Source organism: Monopterus albus, unplaced genomic scaffold, assembly GCF_001952655.1.
Source record: "Monopterus albus unplaced genomic scaffold, M_albus_1.0 scaffold34.1, whole genome shotgun sequence".
NCBI classification, from domain to species: domain Eukaryota; kingdom Metazoa; phylum Chordata; class Actinopteri; order Synbranchiformes; family Synbranchidae; genus Monopterus; species Monopterus albus.
In genome coordinates, this window is record NW_018127914.1 from 3,039,841 (window position 1) to 3,057,615 (window position 17,775).

Here is a 17,775-nt window from a genome sequence, read left to right on the forward strand (position 1 = left end):
CCTAGGTCTGTCTCATGTTTGCAATAAAACTTTTCAAACCCCTTAAAAAAAAAGAGATCTCAAACTTGTGATGGTGGAGGCCAAGTTAAGTCACAATATGCATCAACTTGTTGGGCTTCACTGATTGGTGCCCTTCAGTCTCTTTGCTACTTCAGTTGCGTAAAATGAGCACTTTGCCTTCCTGGCTTGAGTCTATAGCTTGTTATGTCTGGTAGAAAGGCTGTGTTGGTAATAGTAGGGCAGCCCTGGTAGTCTTTTAACCCCAAGGAGGGATTGATGCTGCAGATTAGAGTGAAAGACCAAGGATCCCGGCTCCCTTTCCCGAGTCTTCCTGAATCAAAAGATGCCTGAGGGCATCTGGAAACTGTGGCCACAGACAGGGTAGGTGACAGCAAGTTATCAGTGACCTTTGTAAAATCTTACTGGAGCACAAATACAGAGCAATATGAATAAAAGCACATGCAGTCTATATGCGTGTATGTCATTGGAGATGGAGAAATGTCTGTGCAGTACTAAGGCTTTAGCCGAATTAATCAAACTCTGGTGTGTGGAGCTGGAGCACCTCTGCAGCTATCCTGCAGTGTGCATGTAACAGACACAAAACCCATGACTGCATCTGTTGTCCAAGTAGGGCATCTACAACCTGAACTACTGTAACAGCCTACCGCATATGGTTGATGGATAATGGTTCAGGTGGTAAAACACTCGCTATCTGTATGTCATTTGTGTGTTTGCCTCACCTATTGTGCAGTTATTTCTGTATATGTAAAGAAGTACTGATTAACAGCAGATCAGTTGTAGTATTGCCATTTACTTGTAATGAGCAGTTTAAAAACACTGTTCTTAAAAGATTTCTTATTAACTCTACATTGTCCCAGGTCCTTGAGTGGATATCAATGTATTTAACAATCAGGCACCTCATATCATCTGTGTCACGTCCAGGGCAAGATCAATACCACCTTAAGCAAAATGGGTTTTTCACAGTCACATAAACGTGCACACACAGACACCAAAACGTGTGTATACACTCAGGAGATCTGTAAACATTATCTCATATATCTGTAACAGATACATCTCCAGCATCTATTATCTTGGTCAATTTCTCTTTCTCACACACACACACACAGAGAGGACAAATCAAAAACATATCATGTCTATTTCTTTCAGTCTTTTTCACATTTTCCTTCAGTCTGACAGTGGACAGACACAACCAGACAGACACCAACACACACAAACTAAAGCCCTCTCTCTCACAGACACTCAGTCTCACAAACACAGAAAATCGAAATCACAAATCGGCTTAACTCTCCCTGACACGTCTGTGAATTAAGCCTTTCCGTTGCTCTCCCTTTCCCATTATAAAGGCATTGTCAGAGGCTGAATCTGTATCAGGTAGCCCACAGCTCCCTCTGCTTCCTTCTCTCTCCTCTCTTTCTCTTGCCTTCCCTCTTCTCACCTTCTCTTTTTCTTCCTCTTTCTTTGTCTTCTCTTGTTTTCTTCTCGTGTCCCTCAGCCTTTCTCTATGATTCTTCCTCCCTCCCTCACCCCCTTTGTTTCTCTTTGCTCCTCTGTCTTCCTCATGACCTCCATCAGGACTCTCCTCAATTGTTTCTCTCCTGTCCTCACACAGCTTTGCTGTCTCTCTACTTCTTCTCTCTCTCCCTTTTTTTTTCTTGCCTAGGGGTGGCACTTCACTACATTTCACAGGGAATGATTTTACTTTGACAGCTGTACTTAATAGTTATTTGCCATTTCAACATTTACATACAGTACAAAGCATATGATCAGTTTATAAAATATGATACATAATTATCCAGTAAACTACCAGGCAGCATATAGAGTAATTAAATGTGTCCCACCAGCAGCTGTAACATGAAAATACTACTTACACATAAACACATCAGCAATAAAAATCCAATAATATATCATAACAAAGTAATTAGAGGGGCCTTTCTGCTGGCATATTAAACACTGAGACTTAATTAATGCTGATCATGTTGTCATACTTCTGTTCAAGTAATCTTTAAATTCAAGACTTTTATTTGATACTGTTGTAGGTAGAGGATCTGGATTGGGTTGACCTGGTTTTCTGTTAAACCACCACTACGTTTGTATCCTTCCTAAGCTCTTAGTGTGGTGTTCAGTCGGAAAAGAACATACACGCTAAGAGTTGCTTTAGGAGTTGTAAAATTGTTTTAGAACATAGTCTGGGAGGAGGCAACAATATAGTCATATTTTTTTCCATTATATATTTATTGAGTTTTATAATTTTTCATTTAACAACAACAACCAAAAAAAAAAAAAAAAAAAAAAGACAAAAAACAGCCATATACCATAACATATATTACTGTTTAGCTCAGCTCTAAGAAAAACAAAAGGTATTCATGACATCTTCTAGGGGTACATCCATCAATACAATATAGACATTATAATAATGTTGCTAATTGTTTAATTTGTTTTATTTGTATAGAGTATTATACATACACAAAGAAATATGTGTTGCAGGGATAGTAATGTTTGTGGAGTTTAGAATGAGAGGGAAATATTTTTTTTGTCTAAACAGTATATTTTTAATTTAGTCATTTAACAGAAGGTTTTGTAGTTTGACATCATGTTAAATCTTGCCTGTTTAGCTCATTGTTAAACAACATTTTGATGAAGTGTCAGGTCAGATGTTTGGGTTTCCATGAAGTCAGAAGTTGTCAAATTTAGGGTACATGTTGGGGACTTCTGTGAGCCACAGTAAATACAGCACCACATGCACAGCACTGCTTTTGTGTGAGAAAATGTTTTATGTTGATCTGTGTTGGTGTTGACCTCACTCAAGCTTAAGTACCTGAACTCTTGAGTCCTGGTTCTCCTTTCAACATCCACTTAGAAGGAGATGGAAAAATTCATCTTTTCACTCTACAAAAGAATTTGTTTGTGTGGTCGAAGCTGTTCTAATTTAATAATGCAGAAATATTTGCTTAGTAAACACATTATACTGAGGCTAAGTTTGATCATACGCTGCTAAGGTCTGATGGGACTGGAGTACTTCCTCCACTGATCTCAGCAGTTCACCCAGTTTCTTTCCTTTTGGGTTGAGGTGTAACTTTGGGAGGGATCACATGAAGCCTGAATATCGAGTGCGAAGGGGAGGGAGATAGATGAGGAGGGAGGAGCGAGAGAGTTGACTGACTGTGTTGTGAATGCAGAGAGTAGACAAGCAGAGAGGTTCTGACAGGCTACGGCTGTACAGGTTGTTCTTTAGGCCCACACAGTGTCACCAGCGGGGTGTGCACATGCACGCTCGCAAACTTACACCATCAGATGTACACACGCATGCACGCTGTCAGTCTCTTTCGCTCACGCACTGTTACACACGGTATGATGCTCGCTTACCCACAAACAGACACGCTAAGAGAACAGATACACAATGTGCAAGCCAAGCAGCAGACTTGGTTTTTAGACACGCTAAGAGAACAGATACACAAAGTGCAAGCCAAGCAGCAGACTTGGTTTTGAATGCGTTCCTCCTGAGGCTTCTGTGCTGGGGAGCTATCATGATGAGGGATGAAAGAGCAACAGTGGTTTCATCACTCTCCCTCATGTTCTGCTTCACCGTGAAAAAGAAGCTTCTAGCGTTCTTGTTCGCCTCGTAGGGCAACAGTGCCGTGCATCATGCCATGAGGGGAGGCTTGAGAGCAAGTGAAGTGAGAGACAGGGAGGATGGGATAGAGAATATGCATCCTTTATTAGCAATCAATGAACTACACAAACTGACATTGTTGATACATCAGCAGCAGATATTGACCAGTTTCATGGACTAAAGACAACAATGTGTACTGATCTGGAAAATTTCTGCTGTTTTTGCTGTTTATCGACACTGTTCTTTCCTTCTTCTTCTTCTCTGGCAGCACTGGCCTTCTGTCACCTTTGCCTGGACCCCTCTTTTTATTGCTTTTAAGTTTTTATTGATTCTGTTGATTCTTCCCCAACCTCAGTTTTGACCTCCAGTCTACTTTCCCTTTATTGTCATCTTTTCTAGCAACAACTCCCTACTTTGTCTGGTTTAATCCTTACTCTCACATCCTGTTCTCTTTTCTCTACACTGTTATTTATATTGACTTTCACATTTTACATCCTTACTTTTTGTTTCCTCCTTTCACTTCAGCTTCTCATCTTCTTTTCCCTTGTTCCACCAGGGTGCAGTGATCACGCCAGCCATGGACCACACTATGTCCATGCAGCCTGCCAGCATGATGGGCCCTCTCACCCAGCAGATGAACCATCTGTCCCTGGGCACTACAGGAAGTGTGAGTACTACATGCTGTGCTACAGTGAACCACGCACATTAGACAAACACCCAAACATACGCCTGATTAGTTACCATAATCCAAATGATAGGATGTCCAAACTAATTTGTTTATGCTATTCATTTTGTTATCTGATACTTTTTCATAGTTTGACATTTTCCAGCTTCTGTCTTTGCTGTTATTCCTTTTTGTCACACCAAAACATGTAAAAGTCTGCATCTACTCTTAAGAGTTGATGTATGGTGCAGGTCCAAGTGGAGGCCTTCTGTCTTTGGGGACCATGGTTTATTTAGTTCCAAAACAAGGTACACATTGAGAAGGAGATGGCTTTTATATTTTCTTTCAAGAAAACCAAACCTTCTCAGGCTGTCACCACATGTGCTCTTCAACAGAGCTGTCGTATCATTTGTTGTACACTGCATGCATTCGCTGGCAGACACTGAGAGAACATATTTCCTCCCTGATCTTCCCCATTAAACTGATTTCCTGTGAAGCTCTACTGTGTGACAGGGCTCTCTGTTCCCCGCCTTCCTCATGTTCACCCTCTGATTTCTGGTGCTTTCTCACACTTTATGTCTCCCTTGCTCTCTAAATCACACATCAAATCTACTACTCCACTGGTTTTTCTTTATTCCACACACACTAGCACATAGTTTCCGCCCCCTAAACCAGGAACCCCCCCCCATTTCAGGATCCAGTCGACTTAGAGATGTCACACAGTGCTGAGGCCTGACTTCCTGCCCTAACCCTGCTGCCTGGGGGCAGGTCAGCAGGCAGCTTTGCTCCAGCACTACGTTTTGATCTCTGTGTGTGTGATTGAAACAGTACTGTACTGTACAGTTACCCATGTGTTTTCAGGTGAGTTGTCGACGACTGCAACGCCACGTTGGCTCTGTCAGGAATGTCATCTTTGAGGATGACTACTGAAGTTTGATGGGTTGTTATGGAAGAAAGTGGTTTGAGACACTGTGTTTCTCATTTGCTCTCTCTGGCCCGCCTCGTTCTGCCTATTTAGCTTTCCTGAGGTGATGTGCTGTGTAGCATACTGTATGCCTGAGCTGCACAAACAGCACGCCACACTTGGGAATTGAGACATGTTTCCTATAAAACTGATTCTTAAGCCAGATGTGAAGGTCCTTTCCTACTGCCTGATTGAGAAGTGTCTTAAAAAGGGTTAGGGACCAGGATCTTTAAGTGTCTGTATAATAAACTGGACTTGACACCGCACACTCTGAGAGCACATTACTCAAGAACACACATGCGCTGAAGTTATTTTAATTGCCCCTACTGGTCATGTGACTTAACCTTCACCACAGAATACCACCTGCCATGTGCAGTGTCTCCAGAGTGAACAACTTGTCAACAGCTGAATTTCCCTCTGGATCAGTAAAGTATCTATTTATCTGTCCATCTATTTAGCTTCTCACAACTGGCTGCTGAAGAAGCCACACCCCAGAATGCCCCTGGCTGTTTGTGTACAGCTGTGGCTTTCTTCTCCTCTCCAAGTCAAGAACCAAATGTTCCTGGTCCACCCAAGCTGCAATGTTGCTGTGGTGACCATAGCTTTCCAAGAAGGCACTGTGTTATTTTGCACTGTGGAGAGCGTGGATCAGCGCAGAAAGTTAAGCCTGTTAAAGTGGGCTGCCAAGGAAAACCTCACCTCATAATGAGGAAGGCTGGACCGGGGCTGTGTGAAGATTCAAGATTTTATTTGGTCATTGCTTTGGGAGTTTAGCTGCTTCACCAGAAAATATTCTGTTTTGAACAACTCCTGTAGTCACCCAGCTCAGTTTGGTGTCTGTCTGTCTTGAACAACTTGATTACAGAATGCTAAAAAACCTCAGGCTCAGTGTTTATGGATGGCCCACATAAACATGCCATCCACGCACTACACTGATTTATTTTACTGTTTGGTACATATTTCTCTGTTCCTGATTTATTTACCATCTTACAGCTCACACCACTTAACAGGAGCCTATCTGTCACGCCTTGTCTTTGCTTGTACCTGTTAGTTACTGTGCATGTGTGGACGTGCACATGCTTCGTTTGTCATTTTAGTATTTATGCCTGTGCACACTTGTCAGTGTCTGTGTTTATGTGTGAATGACATAGTGTATGACATGACAAGAGGTGACCTTCTCTCTGTGTTCTCCATCCTACTGCTGTCATGCCATGTAGAACTCAGGTCTCTGTTGTCATGGTGACAGTGGTGATTGACAGCTTCTGTGTCCCTGGAAGACACATTTGTGTGAAGTGCTTTTCTCTATTATCTGGGCTGTTTGCCTTGGTTTTCTGTTGGGAAGTAGAGCATGTTATTCTGCATTTCCGTAACTGTGCACAATTATAGTTAACCTTTACTCACCTGTGGAAGTTGACTGAGCATGCATTCTCCTTTCTTGTAGCTCTGCATTCTAACAGAAGCATGTTGACATCTGGGTGCTTCACGGCACAACTGGGCATTTAGTAAAGCAGTAACAATGGCTTTGTTTATGATTTTTTGTTTTACAAAGCATTTTATGTAAGAATTATGGTGCAAGAACTGACCGTTGTTGAATGTTTTGTTCCTCTGATACTGATATCGGTGCTTTAAGTTTAAAATACGTCTTGTGAAATCAGAACTTAGTTGCTGATTGTAGTCCATGTTGTATTATTAATCTAATTATGAAAAGGAACTGGTAACCAAAGTTATCAAATGCAGTGGAGTAAAAAGTATAATATTTAACTATGAAATGTAGTGAAGTTGAAGTCTGAAGTAACATAAAATACTCAAAGTACAGACACCTCAAAATTATACTTAAGTACAATACTTGAGTAAATGTGCTTGGCCAATTTCCACAACTACATCACACTGTTTACTGCATTATTTCCTAGGGCATACTTTGTATTTTTTCTTTACAACAGTCAGTATTTTTAAATAACCAATAAATCTAATTACTTTGAGTAATGCGTCTCTTTTAGTAAGAACCTGCAGACAATTATCACCTGACTATGTAGTTCCTCTCAGCTCTACAGAGCTTTTTAGCGACTTTCCACTCATTATTTTGATTTTATGGTCTGCAATATTATTGTTTTGGTTCTGTCATACCATTCTCAGTATGGTTTGCAGCAGTAGTGGACATTACCTTTAACAAAAATGGTGATAAACTGGCCCACACCTTACATCAGTAGTCATCAGAGCCCATCCAGACACTGCTGTGCCATTAATAACCTACACTGAGTAGCTGGATGCTTTTACCCTGACCTCCACCTCGCAGACGATGCAACAGAATAGCACGTCAACACAGAGGTGACAGATAGATGTGGAGACTCAGAGGCAGATGGAGAGGTGGATGATTTAGATGAACATTTAAACTTATGTTTCACCACTGCCAGAACTACGGTACAATTTATAGAGAAATTCTTGTTGATGTGAAAAACTGATTGCAGGAAGTAGACTGTCCCAGCATTCTTGCACCCACCAAACATAAATTGCAGTGTCTTATACTTCACTGTGTTGCAAAGGCCCAGATCACTGTGGTATCAGAGGGGTCGTGTCTATGCTTTGGACTTTGGACGTGGCATTGCTGCATTGCGGTCTGACTTCTTACTGTAGTTATAAGTGTATGTTATAGAAAGCGATGGTAGAGAAGACACTTACAGAGTCTACTCACACCAGCCTCGTTAAGGAGCTATTCAGGACTCCTGTTCATCAAACATACGCACACACCATCTGCTTCAGGTGCAGGTGTGTCTGTGTGCGTGCATGTGTATAGATGTAAATGTATGGCTATGTCTGTGCAACAGCAAGAGTAAAACACCATTTATTGCCAATTAGGGATGCTTTATATTACCCAAACCTGTCCCCCTGATCGCGGACAGGGAAGTATTAAGAGTTGAAATTGGACAAAAATCGTCTTTATCACCATAGCAACCCAATTCGCTGTAGCCAGGCTTGACATGCCCTCACTTGCCAGAGCAGCGACTGCAGAAATATGCCCTGCTCCCCCTGCCACATTAAATAGGTTAACTAATGGTTATGGTAGAGGAAGAAAATCTTATCTTATTAAATTTTCTTGTTAAATCTAATTTAAATTCCTTTTGCAGTCCTGCAGAGAAATATAACATTTCAAATGGACATTTTCCCTTTGACAGGGAGATTTTGATATTGCTAATTAGCTCCTGCTTCCCTTCATTTGCTTTCATGCAGCCCTCACAGGTGACTTAGCTGAATAAGTTAATGGGAAGAAGAAGAGAAGACAAAATGTCCAGAGGAAAATTGGTATGCATGGTTTTGATTCACTGGGGAGAAGGTCACTTCAACCGTCTTTTAGACAATAGCAGGTTGGGGGGGGGTGACAGGAAGGTGAGAGGAAAGAAGGGATGACATAGAGATGTAATGTGCTAATGTGTCAGGAAGTCTGGATAAGTTGCCTCACCCTGTCCTGAGCGTGACAGCACTGAAGGTGTGATAACCTTAACACACCGACCCACACAGTCGCACTCATATACAAACACATACCAACATCTATCCCAGGACATCCTCCTGGCTATGTGTAGCGATGGCAGGGGAGTTAATCACCCATGTCCATGGCCTTTAGCTGCTCTCATTAGCGGTGAGCGGTGGAGACGTACCCGATCCATTAGCGACGCTGCCGGTAATGACACTTCACCAGCACCGTCGGGCCCGCAGCCAAGAAAGGCTTGGGCACAGCCCCTCCATTACTGCCTCTTAGTGCATACTGCCGCCACGCTTTTTAGCACTAGCAGGGGAACTGAGAGGTGAAGGAAAAAATGAGACAGAAAGCAAGGGATTTTTTTCTCGGCCCGGAAAAGCAGCAGGACGACAAGGAGAGGCAGCCTGGTGGCTTTTATCTGGGATCACATCCGTTGGCGCTGTGCTGCAGCATTATCACTCCAAGCCTCTTTGTCTTTGTCTGCCTCTCACAGACACACACAGACATGCGTGTATATTCCCCAGCTGCACACAGGAGAACACAGTTGGATGGATAAATTGTGATGTCATTTTTGTATGCACAGACGTGCTAATTAAAAAGAACGCTGGTGTGCACCATACACACACACACACACACACACACACACACACACACACACCATGCATTGATAGCAAGTCCCAGAGCCTCGCACATACAAAGTGCCATGGCCTCATTCATATTACATGTGAAAGCCCCGTGGCTGTCATGTAACCGAACCTATGTCACAGTTGTATAATGGCCAACATGGAGTGAGCTAGTGCCCAGTTAAAAGCCAAGGCAGGCATGCCTAAAGGAATATAGGCCACAGGCAACAGGCCTCCTGCTTTCTCTTTCCTCTCTCACGCACTCTTGTTCATTCCCGTTAGCTTATTTTTTTATCTTCTTCTCAACTATGGCCTGGTGCATTTGCTGCCTGTGAGGTCTTGGTGGAACAGCAGGACATCTCTTCTTCCCCCTCCTCCCCTGTCTACCCCACATAATGATCTGCTCTGCTCTGTGGAGCCTGCACACATATTCTTTTAGCGCCCTCCAAAGGATGCTTATGGAACAGCAAGTTCCCAGTCCCAACGATTTCGGGGATAATTGCACTGAATGAGACTTTGTGGGAGTTATGAGATCAGTGTTTGAAAAAAGCATTTCTTGCCTGATATTGAAAGGGAAACGCTATTCTAATGTGTGTAGCAGTAATTTTCATGTGCAAGGATTTTCATATGTGTGTCCTTTGTATTTCAGTACATGACTGCTGCAGCCGCCGCGGCGCCTATGCAAGGGACCTACATTCCCCAGTACACTCCTGTGCCTCCAACAGCCGTCCCTGTCGAAGTAAGACCCACACGCATGCACACGATACTTAGCAGTGATCAAAAATCTGTTGATGTTTATCCAAAGCGGGACATCATTACAGCTGACAGCACAGTCACTTACACGCCACAAGACCAAAACATTCATGTCATTAAATAGACAGATTACATTTGAAGTCCTCTGTAAATTGCTCGTCCTCTCTCCAAACAAATGGCCTTGCACCACCAGTGAATAACAGGGATAAAAACTGCGAGCAAAGCAAAATGAGACAGAAGTTTTACAGTACTTGGGAAAGACATTTGAAGTGCAGCATAGACTTTGTCACTTCTTTAGCGGATCTCTGAGCTCCCGGCAGGTCCAGCCTGAGAAATGATGAACATGAAGAGCGGGTGGGCAAGCAGGCTGGCAGAGGAGAGGAGAGCGGGCTGGCTGTCTGGTGGCTGACAGCGCGGTCGTATTCAGATGGACTATCAGTCGTGTATCAGATGACAGGAGCTGAAGTGAGACACAGTGCCAGTGGTGCTCTCTCTCTCTCTCGTTCACTCTCTCTCCCCTACACAGCCGGTTTGGGCTGGTAGGTAGCTGGAACACACATCCGTCTGCCGCAGAGCTCTGCTTAGCCCACAAGCCACAGACATGACAGGTTCCTCTGACAGACCCATTAGTCGCTCCTCCCAGACTCCCTCTCCTCAGAAAGTTGCCATCTTCCTCATGAAGGAGTGGGACAGAGGAGAGAGATGTAGTTGTAATGTAGCCCATGGCGGCTCTTACCTATTTCATTCTCACGGTTGTCCTCTCACTGCTGGCGTCAGCAGCAGGGTGGATATCCACCTGTCGTGAGGGATGATGTATGGACAGGACGCGGTATCCTTGAGAGCTTGTTAAAGGTGATTGAGATGAGTCAGTGATGGGGGCTGTCTGTAATGCTAGATGCATCACAAGGCTAAGAGGTTGGTGTGATGAATTCAGTGCACACAGCCATCCTTAAAGTGTTTTTTACTTCCAACATAGATTTAAAAATTGGTGAGTAACATAGAACATTTTATACTAAAGGTTTTTTTCAAGGATCATATTGTATATTTAAGAAATACACATAACTCCCTATGCAATGTCAAATCACTGTAAAGTGTTCATTCTTGTCTGCACAGCATGGTCTTGGCTGATGGAGCCTTCTCAGGTACAGACATTAATAATCACAGTTTAGGTTGGTAGAATTTCAGTCGTGTTCTACATAAGATACCCTTTATACTTGGACCTTAAAAAAAAACTCCACGTAAAAAAAACTCACAAAATACCTCAGGAAGAGCAATAGAGATGCAGTAGTACAAATGTATGCGCAGAGCTGACAGAAGTAGAATTTTACATGATACGGTCACACACTTTCCAGCAGGACGTACTGTACTGAGCACTGTCGAGATGCTTGTTAAAGTCTGGGGCTGACACATTTCTTCCTGCATGTGTGTCCTCAGGGAGTGGTGACGGACGCCTCCCCCCAGACAGTGGCTCCCTCGTCACAGGAGGTGGCTGGCCAGCAGCAACAGATCCAGGTGGGCAGCGCTGCCGACCACGTGTCTGCTTACTCATACCAGTCCAAGTAAGTCAGACTGTGTTAACATTTTGGAAATGGCACATTCTCCTTTCAGGCTAGTGTTTTATTTTGACACTATATCCTGTGAGAAGATGTACACACTGTACACATGTTTGCCGTCAGAGATTTTTGTCCATGTACCACTGCATTTAACATCTCTGTTAGTGTTATGTCCTGTCAGGCTTTATGGCCATGTTGGTTATTAAACATTTGAAGCATTGATGCAGCGAAGCATCCAAAAACAGACATGCCAGTCTGGTTATTTTATTCATTAAAAATCTGATATAAAAACAAAAGTTATATATGAGCTTAGATAGTTAGATAGACCTAACTTGTATACACAAACGGTCTGTCTGTGCAATATTTTGTGAAATGAGGAGCATCATCCTACATGACCCAGATTTGTGAAACATTTTTCAAATTACAAAGGCACTCAAATTGCACAGTATTCACCGTCCTTACTGCTGATCCTAAAATGAAACAAAATTAAAGCACTAAGAGATGACGTGCAATTATACAATGACATCTCTTGTCATGTTGGCAGCACGTTTTATTTTGGATCTGATCAGAACTCTGCATTTTGCTTGAGTCTTCTGACTGCACTGTCAGCTGTCAGCTCTATTCCTCTTCTGTTTTTTTAATATTGTGCTTTGATTACAACTTCACATACACACACACACACACACACAACTTTCTCTCTCTCATTTTCTCTTTGTTTTGTCCTCTTTCATCAGATAGCAAAGGCCTGAGCGAATGTTCCTGTGACAGTGTTGCCTTGAGACAGAAGGTTGCTGCACTGTGAATGTGAGGAAAGAGAAAAAAAGAAATTGCTTCCAGATTGCCCAGGCACCAAAAACGAGACACTTTTTTCATTTCCTACCTGGCCTACAACAAAAAAAAAGAAAAAGGCAAGAAGGCGGCAAAGAGTGCTGAGGAAGGGGATGGGGAAATTGCTGGACACAGTGCAAAGAAATGAAATTGTTTAGTCTGGGAACCTGCCTGAAGGGCTGGGATGAAGCTTGAAAAGTTTCTCAAAGAAAATAACCAATTAAAAAAAAAGAAAAAAGAAAAATACAAATAAAAAAATAAGGTTGAATGTGCAGGTAGGTGATGAAATTTATTTTGTAATTAGAAAAGAGGAGTCAAGTTTGAGATACACACAGAGATTGTCTTCCTCAGATATTAAGCTACAGTTTCTTTTCACTCTTTTTTATGTTCTAGTGTTAAATTTTAGTTTTCTAGATATATTTGAAAACAAAGTGTTTTTTCTTTCTTGAATCTTCATGGCCTTAATTTGAAAGGCGCCAGAAACCTTTTACAGAGTTAAACTCTGACGTCTAGTAGGAAGAAAAACAAACAGAATCAGTTTCTTGGACCACTCGGAGGGTACAAGACTCTGGGCGAGTTGTACTAAAGAGGAAAAAAAGAATCTATCACATAAGCTGTACAGATTTAATAGAGAAAAGCTTTTTTCTTTTCTTCGTTAGAAGAAAACTTTGATAATTATTATGTCAGAGGTAACTAAGTGTCCGAAGAAAACAAAAAGACTCATGGGCGGGGTGAAAAGAAGCTATGAAGAGATTTTTCACAGTGAGGAAAAAAGAAAAACATAAGAAAACACACTGCATTGTGAATGCAGTCTGTTGCAAATGCTGAACTTGTTTTTTATTATCATAATTATTATTTTACATGGCAAAGTTGCTGTCACTGACATTAGTGCTTTTTATCTGCCACATTTTACCTTTTTTATGAGCTTTAAGATGTTTTTAGCCCGCTTTGCTTGTCACACTGCAAAAAGAAAAAAGCAAGAAGAAAAAAAAATTATAAAACAAACAAAAAAGAAAAAAAAATCTGGCAGTGAAATAAAAACAGCAGATTCAGTAGGAGCTTACAGTTTAAACCAATCAGTGCAAAAGCAATAGAAGAAATTGTTGACAATTTCTGTAGTCTTTCCTAGTTGTGGATCAAATGCAGCCCGTGGATGGCCATTTTTATACCAAAGATGAAGAGACACTCTGAACCAGAGTTTTGTTTTGTTTTTCCTTTTCATTTTTTCAGTTTGATTTTTGTTGTTATTGATGTTGATGTTGTTCTTGATGTTATTGTTGTTGTTGTTGCTGTTGCTGTTGTCGTTGTTTTTTTTTTTAATTTGACCTTGATGGCCGGACCAGTCCTTACTATCCTTCTTAACGTCTTCTTTTCACCGGGTTTAAGCTAAATTGCCACGGTTGCCCACGCTGTCACACACACACAGACACACACACACACACACACACACACATCTAACCATGCACACACTTACAAACTCCTATACACATACATCAAACAGTATGTAAATGTTTAATGCAACCAGTGGCGCTTGTAACAAAAGTCCTTTTTCTTTAACTCCTCTTCTTGTCTTTTCGTTTCTTTATCTGTCTCATCACTTTTATGATGCTTTCGCACAGTGTGGATTCCACTTCACTCCCTCTCTTTGTCTCTCTTCAGATCATGCAGAGAAAACTTTAGGAAACAGTTGGGGAATGTTGCTTGCTACGCTCTGTGGTCATTGCTTATTGAATTTCTGTCCTCAATCTCTGTATCTTTTTGATTCAGCCATAACTAAATCAGTCATTTCTCAGCATACTGAGCTTCATTGTTGAACTGAGATTCCCCCTGCTGCTGTTTGACCTCATTTTAATCTGTTGTCTAGATGCCACCAAACCTGGGTCACTTTTTTTTTTGTTGAGTATTTATCTGTGCAGATTAGCAGATGGGTGGGGTTTGCTGCCTGTTCTGTAACTGACTTTAAAGTCTTTAGCAATGATTGCATAAACTTTATACCACTTGCTAACTATCTGGCAGTCAGAGCATCTTAAACTTATACCACTTGCTAACTGTGAACTATCTGGCAGTCAGAGCATCTTAAAACAAAAGCAAAGCTCTGCATTTTTGGAAATACACTCATTTGCTTTCTTCCCAAAATAAGGAGATGAATATCACTCTTACATGGAGATGGTAAATATTAAACTCCAGCCAGCAGCTGATTAGCTGGACATAGCACAAAGGTGGAGCATAGGAGGAAACAGCTAACCTGGGTGTGTCCATTTCATCTTCCAACACCTGTAAAGCTCACTAATTGACACATATCTGGTTTGTTTAATCTGTACAAAAAACTGTGTATAAATGACTTTTTGTGCTTTTACGAGGGGCCGCATGCTGGATTATTTCATCTTTGCTAGACAACCAGCAGACACTCCAGGAAATTATTGTGGGGAAATGTCACACTGTCCTTTAAAAAACACATTTGAACAGAAGCAAAACTCACAGAGAGGACGTCTGTAAACCAGGAAACTTTGGTTTGTAAGATCTTGTGTCATCGCTCTGTGACGGTAACAAGCCGTCTAAGAGCTGCGTTTAAAGGCTAGAAAAGGACTCTCTGTCTCTGATCGTTTGGCGAATACAAGCAGGGGAGGTCAGCACACCTGTGGGAACTAACTGGATTCCTCACCAGCCATAACAAGATCTTGATGGCAGGTCCTTTCTCAACCCCACCACTGAGTTTCAGTTACACCCCTGGTTGTCCCAATTTGTTGCACAAACAACCCTGTCTCGTCTCATCCCGTCTTTCCATCCTAGAGCTCTATGAGATTTTCAATGACTTCATCTCCAAGGACTGTCCCTGAAGAAATTGCCTGTGGGACAGCAGTTGTTTCTGCCCCTATTACAGCAGCCTGTGTGTGTTGGGAGTGCTGTGTATCTGCTCTGGTCACTTATGCCCACCCACTCTGCCCCAACTGTGGTGCTATTGCACTAAAAAGACCCCTTTGCTCCCTGCTTCACTGGCACCTCTAATGTGCCATGGACAAACCAGGCTCCTTTGCTCTCATTTTTCCTTGCTGTCACTCTCTCTGTCTTCCACTCTCTCTCTCTCTCTCTCTCTCTCTGAGCTTTCTTGTCTTTATTGGATGGTGCAGAAGCAGAACCACAAACCAATTTCAGTCACTCTTGCAATGAGGCTTGACTGGCCCAATTTGTCTCCCTACGGGGCAATAGGATCCACTCCAGTGTCCTTCGAAAGACTCCTTTCTTCCAGACATAGAGGGAGTTTTTTGTTTGGTGACAATTGCAATTGAGCCCTTGCAGTTCATGTGACCCATTCAAATACAAGTCCGGGACTGCATCTGGGGGCATGATGGTGTTTTGTGCATATTACCGGCAAGCTACACCATCATGCATGATAATATTTGAAACAGTCAAATTCTACATTAAGTACCTTTTATTGAAACTCCCAGATGATTCCATATTGTCAGTGTTATCATTAAAAAGCAAAGCACATGGGAGAGCTTGTTAAAGAAGCTGTGCTAAACAAATGTTACACAATATTGAAGCTACTCTATGGTGCTAAAGAACAAGCTGTGTGGGGCTTGTGCCTTTATTGTGTTTACTGATCTCTGGGACAGATCTGTCCACTGTCGATCATCTGGCCATGAAGTCGCTCTTAACAGGCCACCTGTCCACTTCAGGGCACACAAAAGAAACAGGCGCACAGGTTCCTGAGGTGAACTATGTTTATTAAAGCCATATATGCATTTCTTTTTCTGCCACCCTGAAAATACCTGTTGTACATTATTGTCTTCCATTTACCAACAAGGTCAAAAGCTGAATCTGTCATTCAAACTTTCTCTCAGTCAAATCGGCACTGCTCTTTTCCATTCATCTCATCTTCCATTCAGCGTCTGCCTTCACTTCCCTCAAGGCTATGATCTACTCTTATGTCCCAGTGAATAAGTCTCTGTCACATTACAATTGTTACTGACTGAGAAATGTTGGGTTTTAGAGCTCCCTGGACATGCCCACACCGCTTTATGTGTTCATCACTGTTGCCTGAACTCAGTGTTTCTCAATCATTTTAAGCGTCCTGGTTACACAATAGAACTCCTCCACTGTAACCTAACCAGTTTTAAGCTATTATGTGAGTGTAAGACAGGATGGTGAACACAGCACAGCTATAACCACCTTCTCTAGACTTTTACAGCAGCTGTTTTATAGAGTACTGAAGACATTTTTGAAGCTTAATAGAACTCATAATGCAGGAGTTGCACATCGAAGAGCAGAGCATCCTACAAATAGCCTAAGATTCAGTAGTAATGGTATTATGGGAAATTGGAATACAAATAGCCAAGAGATTGTGGGGAAAAAATGCACAACAAAACTATTTGCTAATGGAGATTTAAGAAAAAAAAGGATGTTAAGGCAGGTGTTTGCTTTTGGTGCATGGTATCAGTATTTCAGAGAGATCTGAAAGATTACCTGACTGAGCAAATAGAAATGGCTTTTTCTTAATGGCACAATGGCATAATGTATTTTCTCAGAATACCAATACCTTCATGGAAGTTTACAGAAGGCATGTCTGCAATTTTAAGGAGGCTGTGGCATAAACACACTGCTCCCAGTCAGCCCATGTGTCAGCACAATCCAGGAGCCAGCTATACTTAGAGAGAAGTGTGTGTGTGTGTGTGTGTGTATTAAGACAGAGGAGGCTCCTGTTACTGTGCAGAAATGGTCATTGCCTGGAGTTTCTCTGTCTTTGTGCAGCAGTATGTCTGTTAAGGTTTAGTCCCCCTCACCAGGAGGGTGAGGGAGAACTGGGGTTGGACTCAAGATGGCTGACCCAGGTGCTAGTACAAAAAAGGTGGTTTAATGGAATAAAAACAACATAACAGGGTCCATAATACATACAACAAGGGAAGGGCAGTGATGACTAAGGAGACCAGGACGGTAAACACACGAACTAACGACAGGAACTAGGATAGCAAAGGATGAGAACGGACAGGTGAACAAAAAGAACCAACGTACACAATGTAATCCACAGCACAGAGACTGTCAGCGTGGAAGACAAAGCACGTATTTCTGTATTGCTAACCGCATAATTAGCGTGATAAGGTCAAGCCAAAACGCACAGAGACTGTCAGCGTAGCATCTTACACACGTCTTTTAAATAAATAAATAAAAAAAATACGGGTCAAACACAACCTTTGTATAACTTACTTTAAGTATAGTACGTTACATGTCGCAATGCTCCGACCACGGGGCGTCTGCCAGAGGTATAAATAAGGAAGCCAACAAATCACCG

General features: G+C 42.1%; 1 protein-coding gene across 10 annotated transcripts in view; it reads left to right on the plus strand.

Moving 5' to 3' along the window:
• rbms3 (RNA binding motif, single stranded interacting protein) overlaps window positions 1-14,519 on the plus strand; it is a 252,071-nt gene extending 237,552 nt beyond the window's left edge. For 8 of the 10 annotated variants that reach the window (XM_020597445.1, XM_020597442.1, XM_020597446.1 and 5 more), the window contains 4 exons: window positions 4,188-4,298; window positions 10,004-10,093; window positions 11,542-11,666; window positions 12,395-14,519. In XM_020597445.1, coding sequence (XP_020453101.1) covers window positions 4,188-4,298; window positions 10,004-10,093; window positions 11,542-11,666; window positions 12,395-12,398 — 330 coding nt within the window. In that variant the 3' untranslated portion in view covers window positions 12,399-14,519. Of the gene's footprint in view, window positions 1-4,187; window positions 4,299-10,003; window positions 10,094-11,541; window positions 11,671-12,394 lie in introns of those variants that run through there. The other 2 variants (XM_020597443.1, XM_020597450.1) reach the window with 2 other exon arrangements.
• The last annotated feature ends 3,256 nt before the right edge of the window (window positions 14,520-17,775 follow it).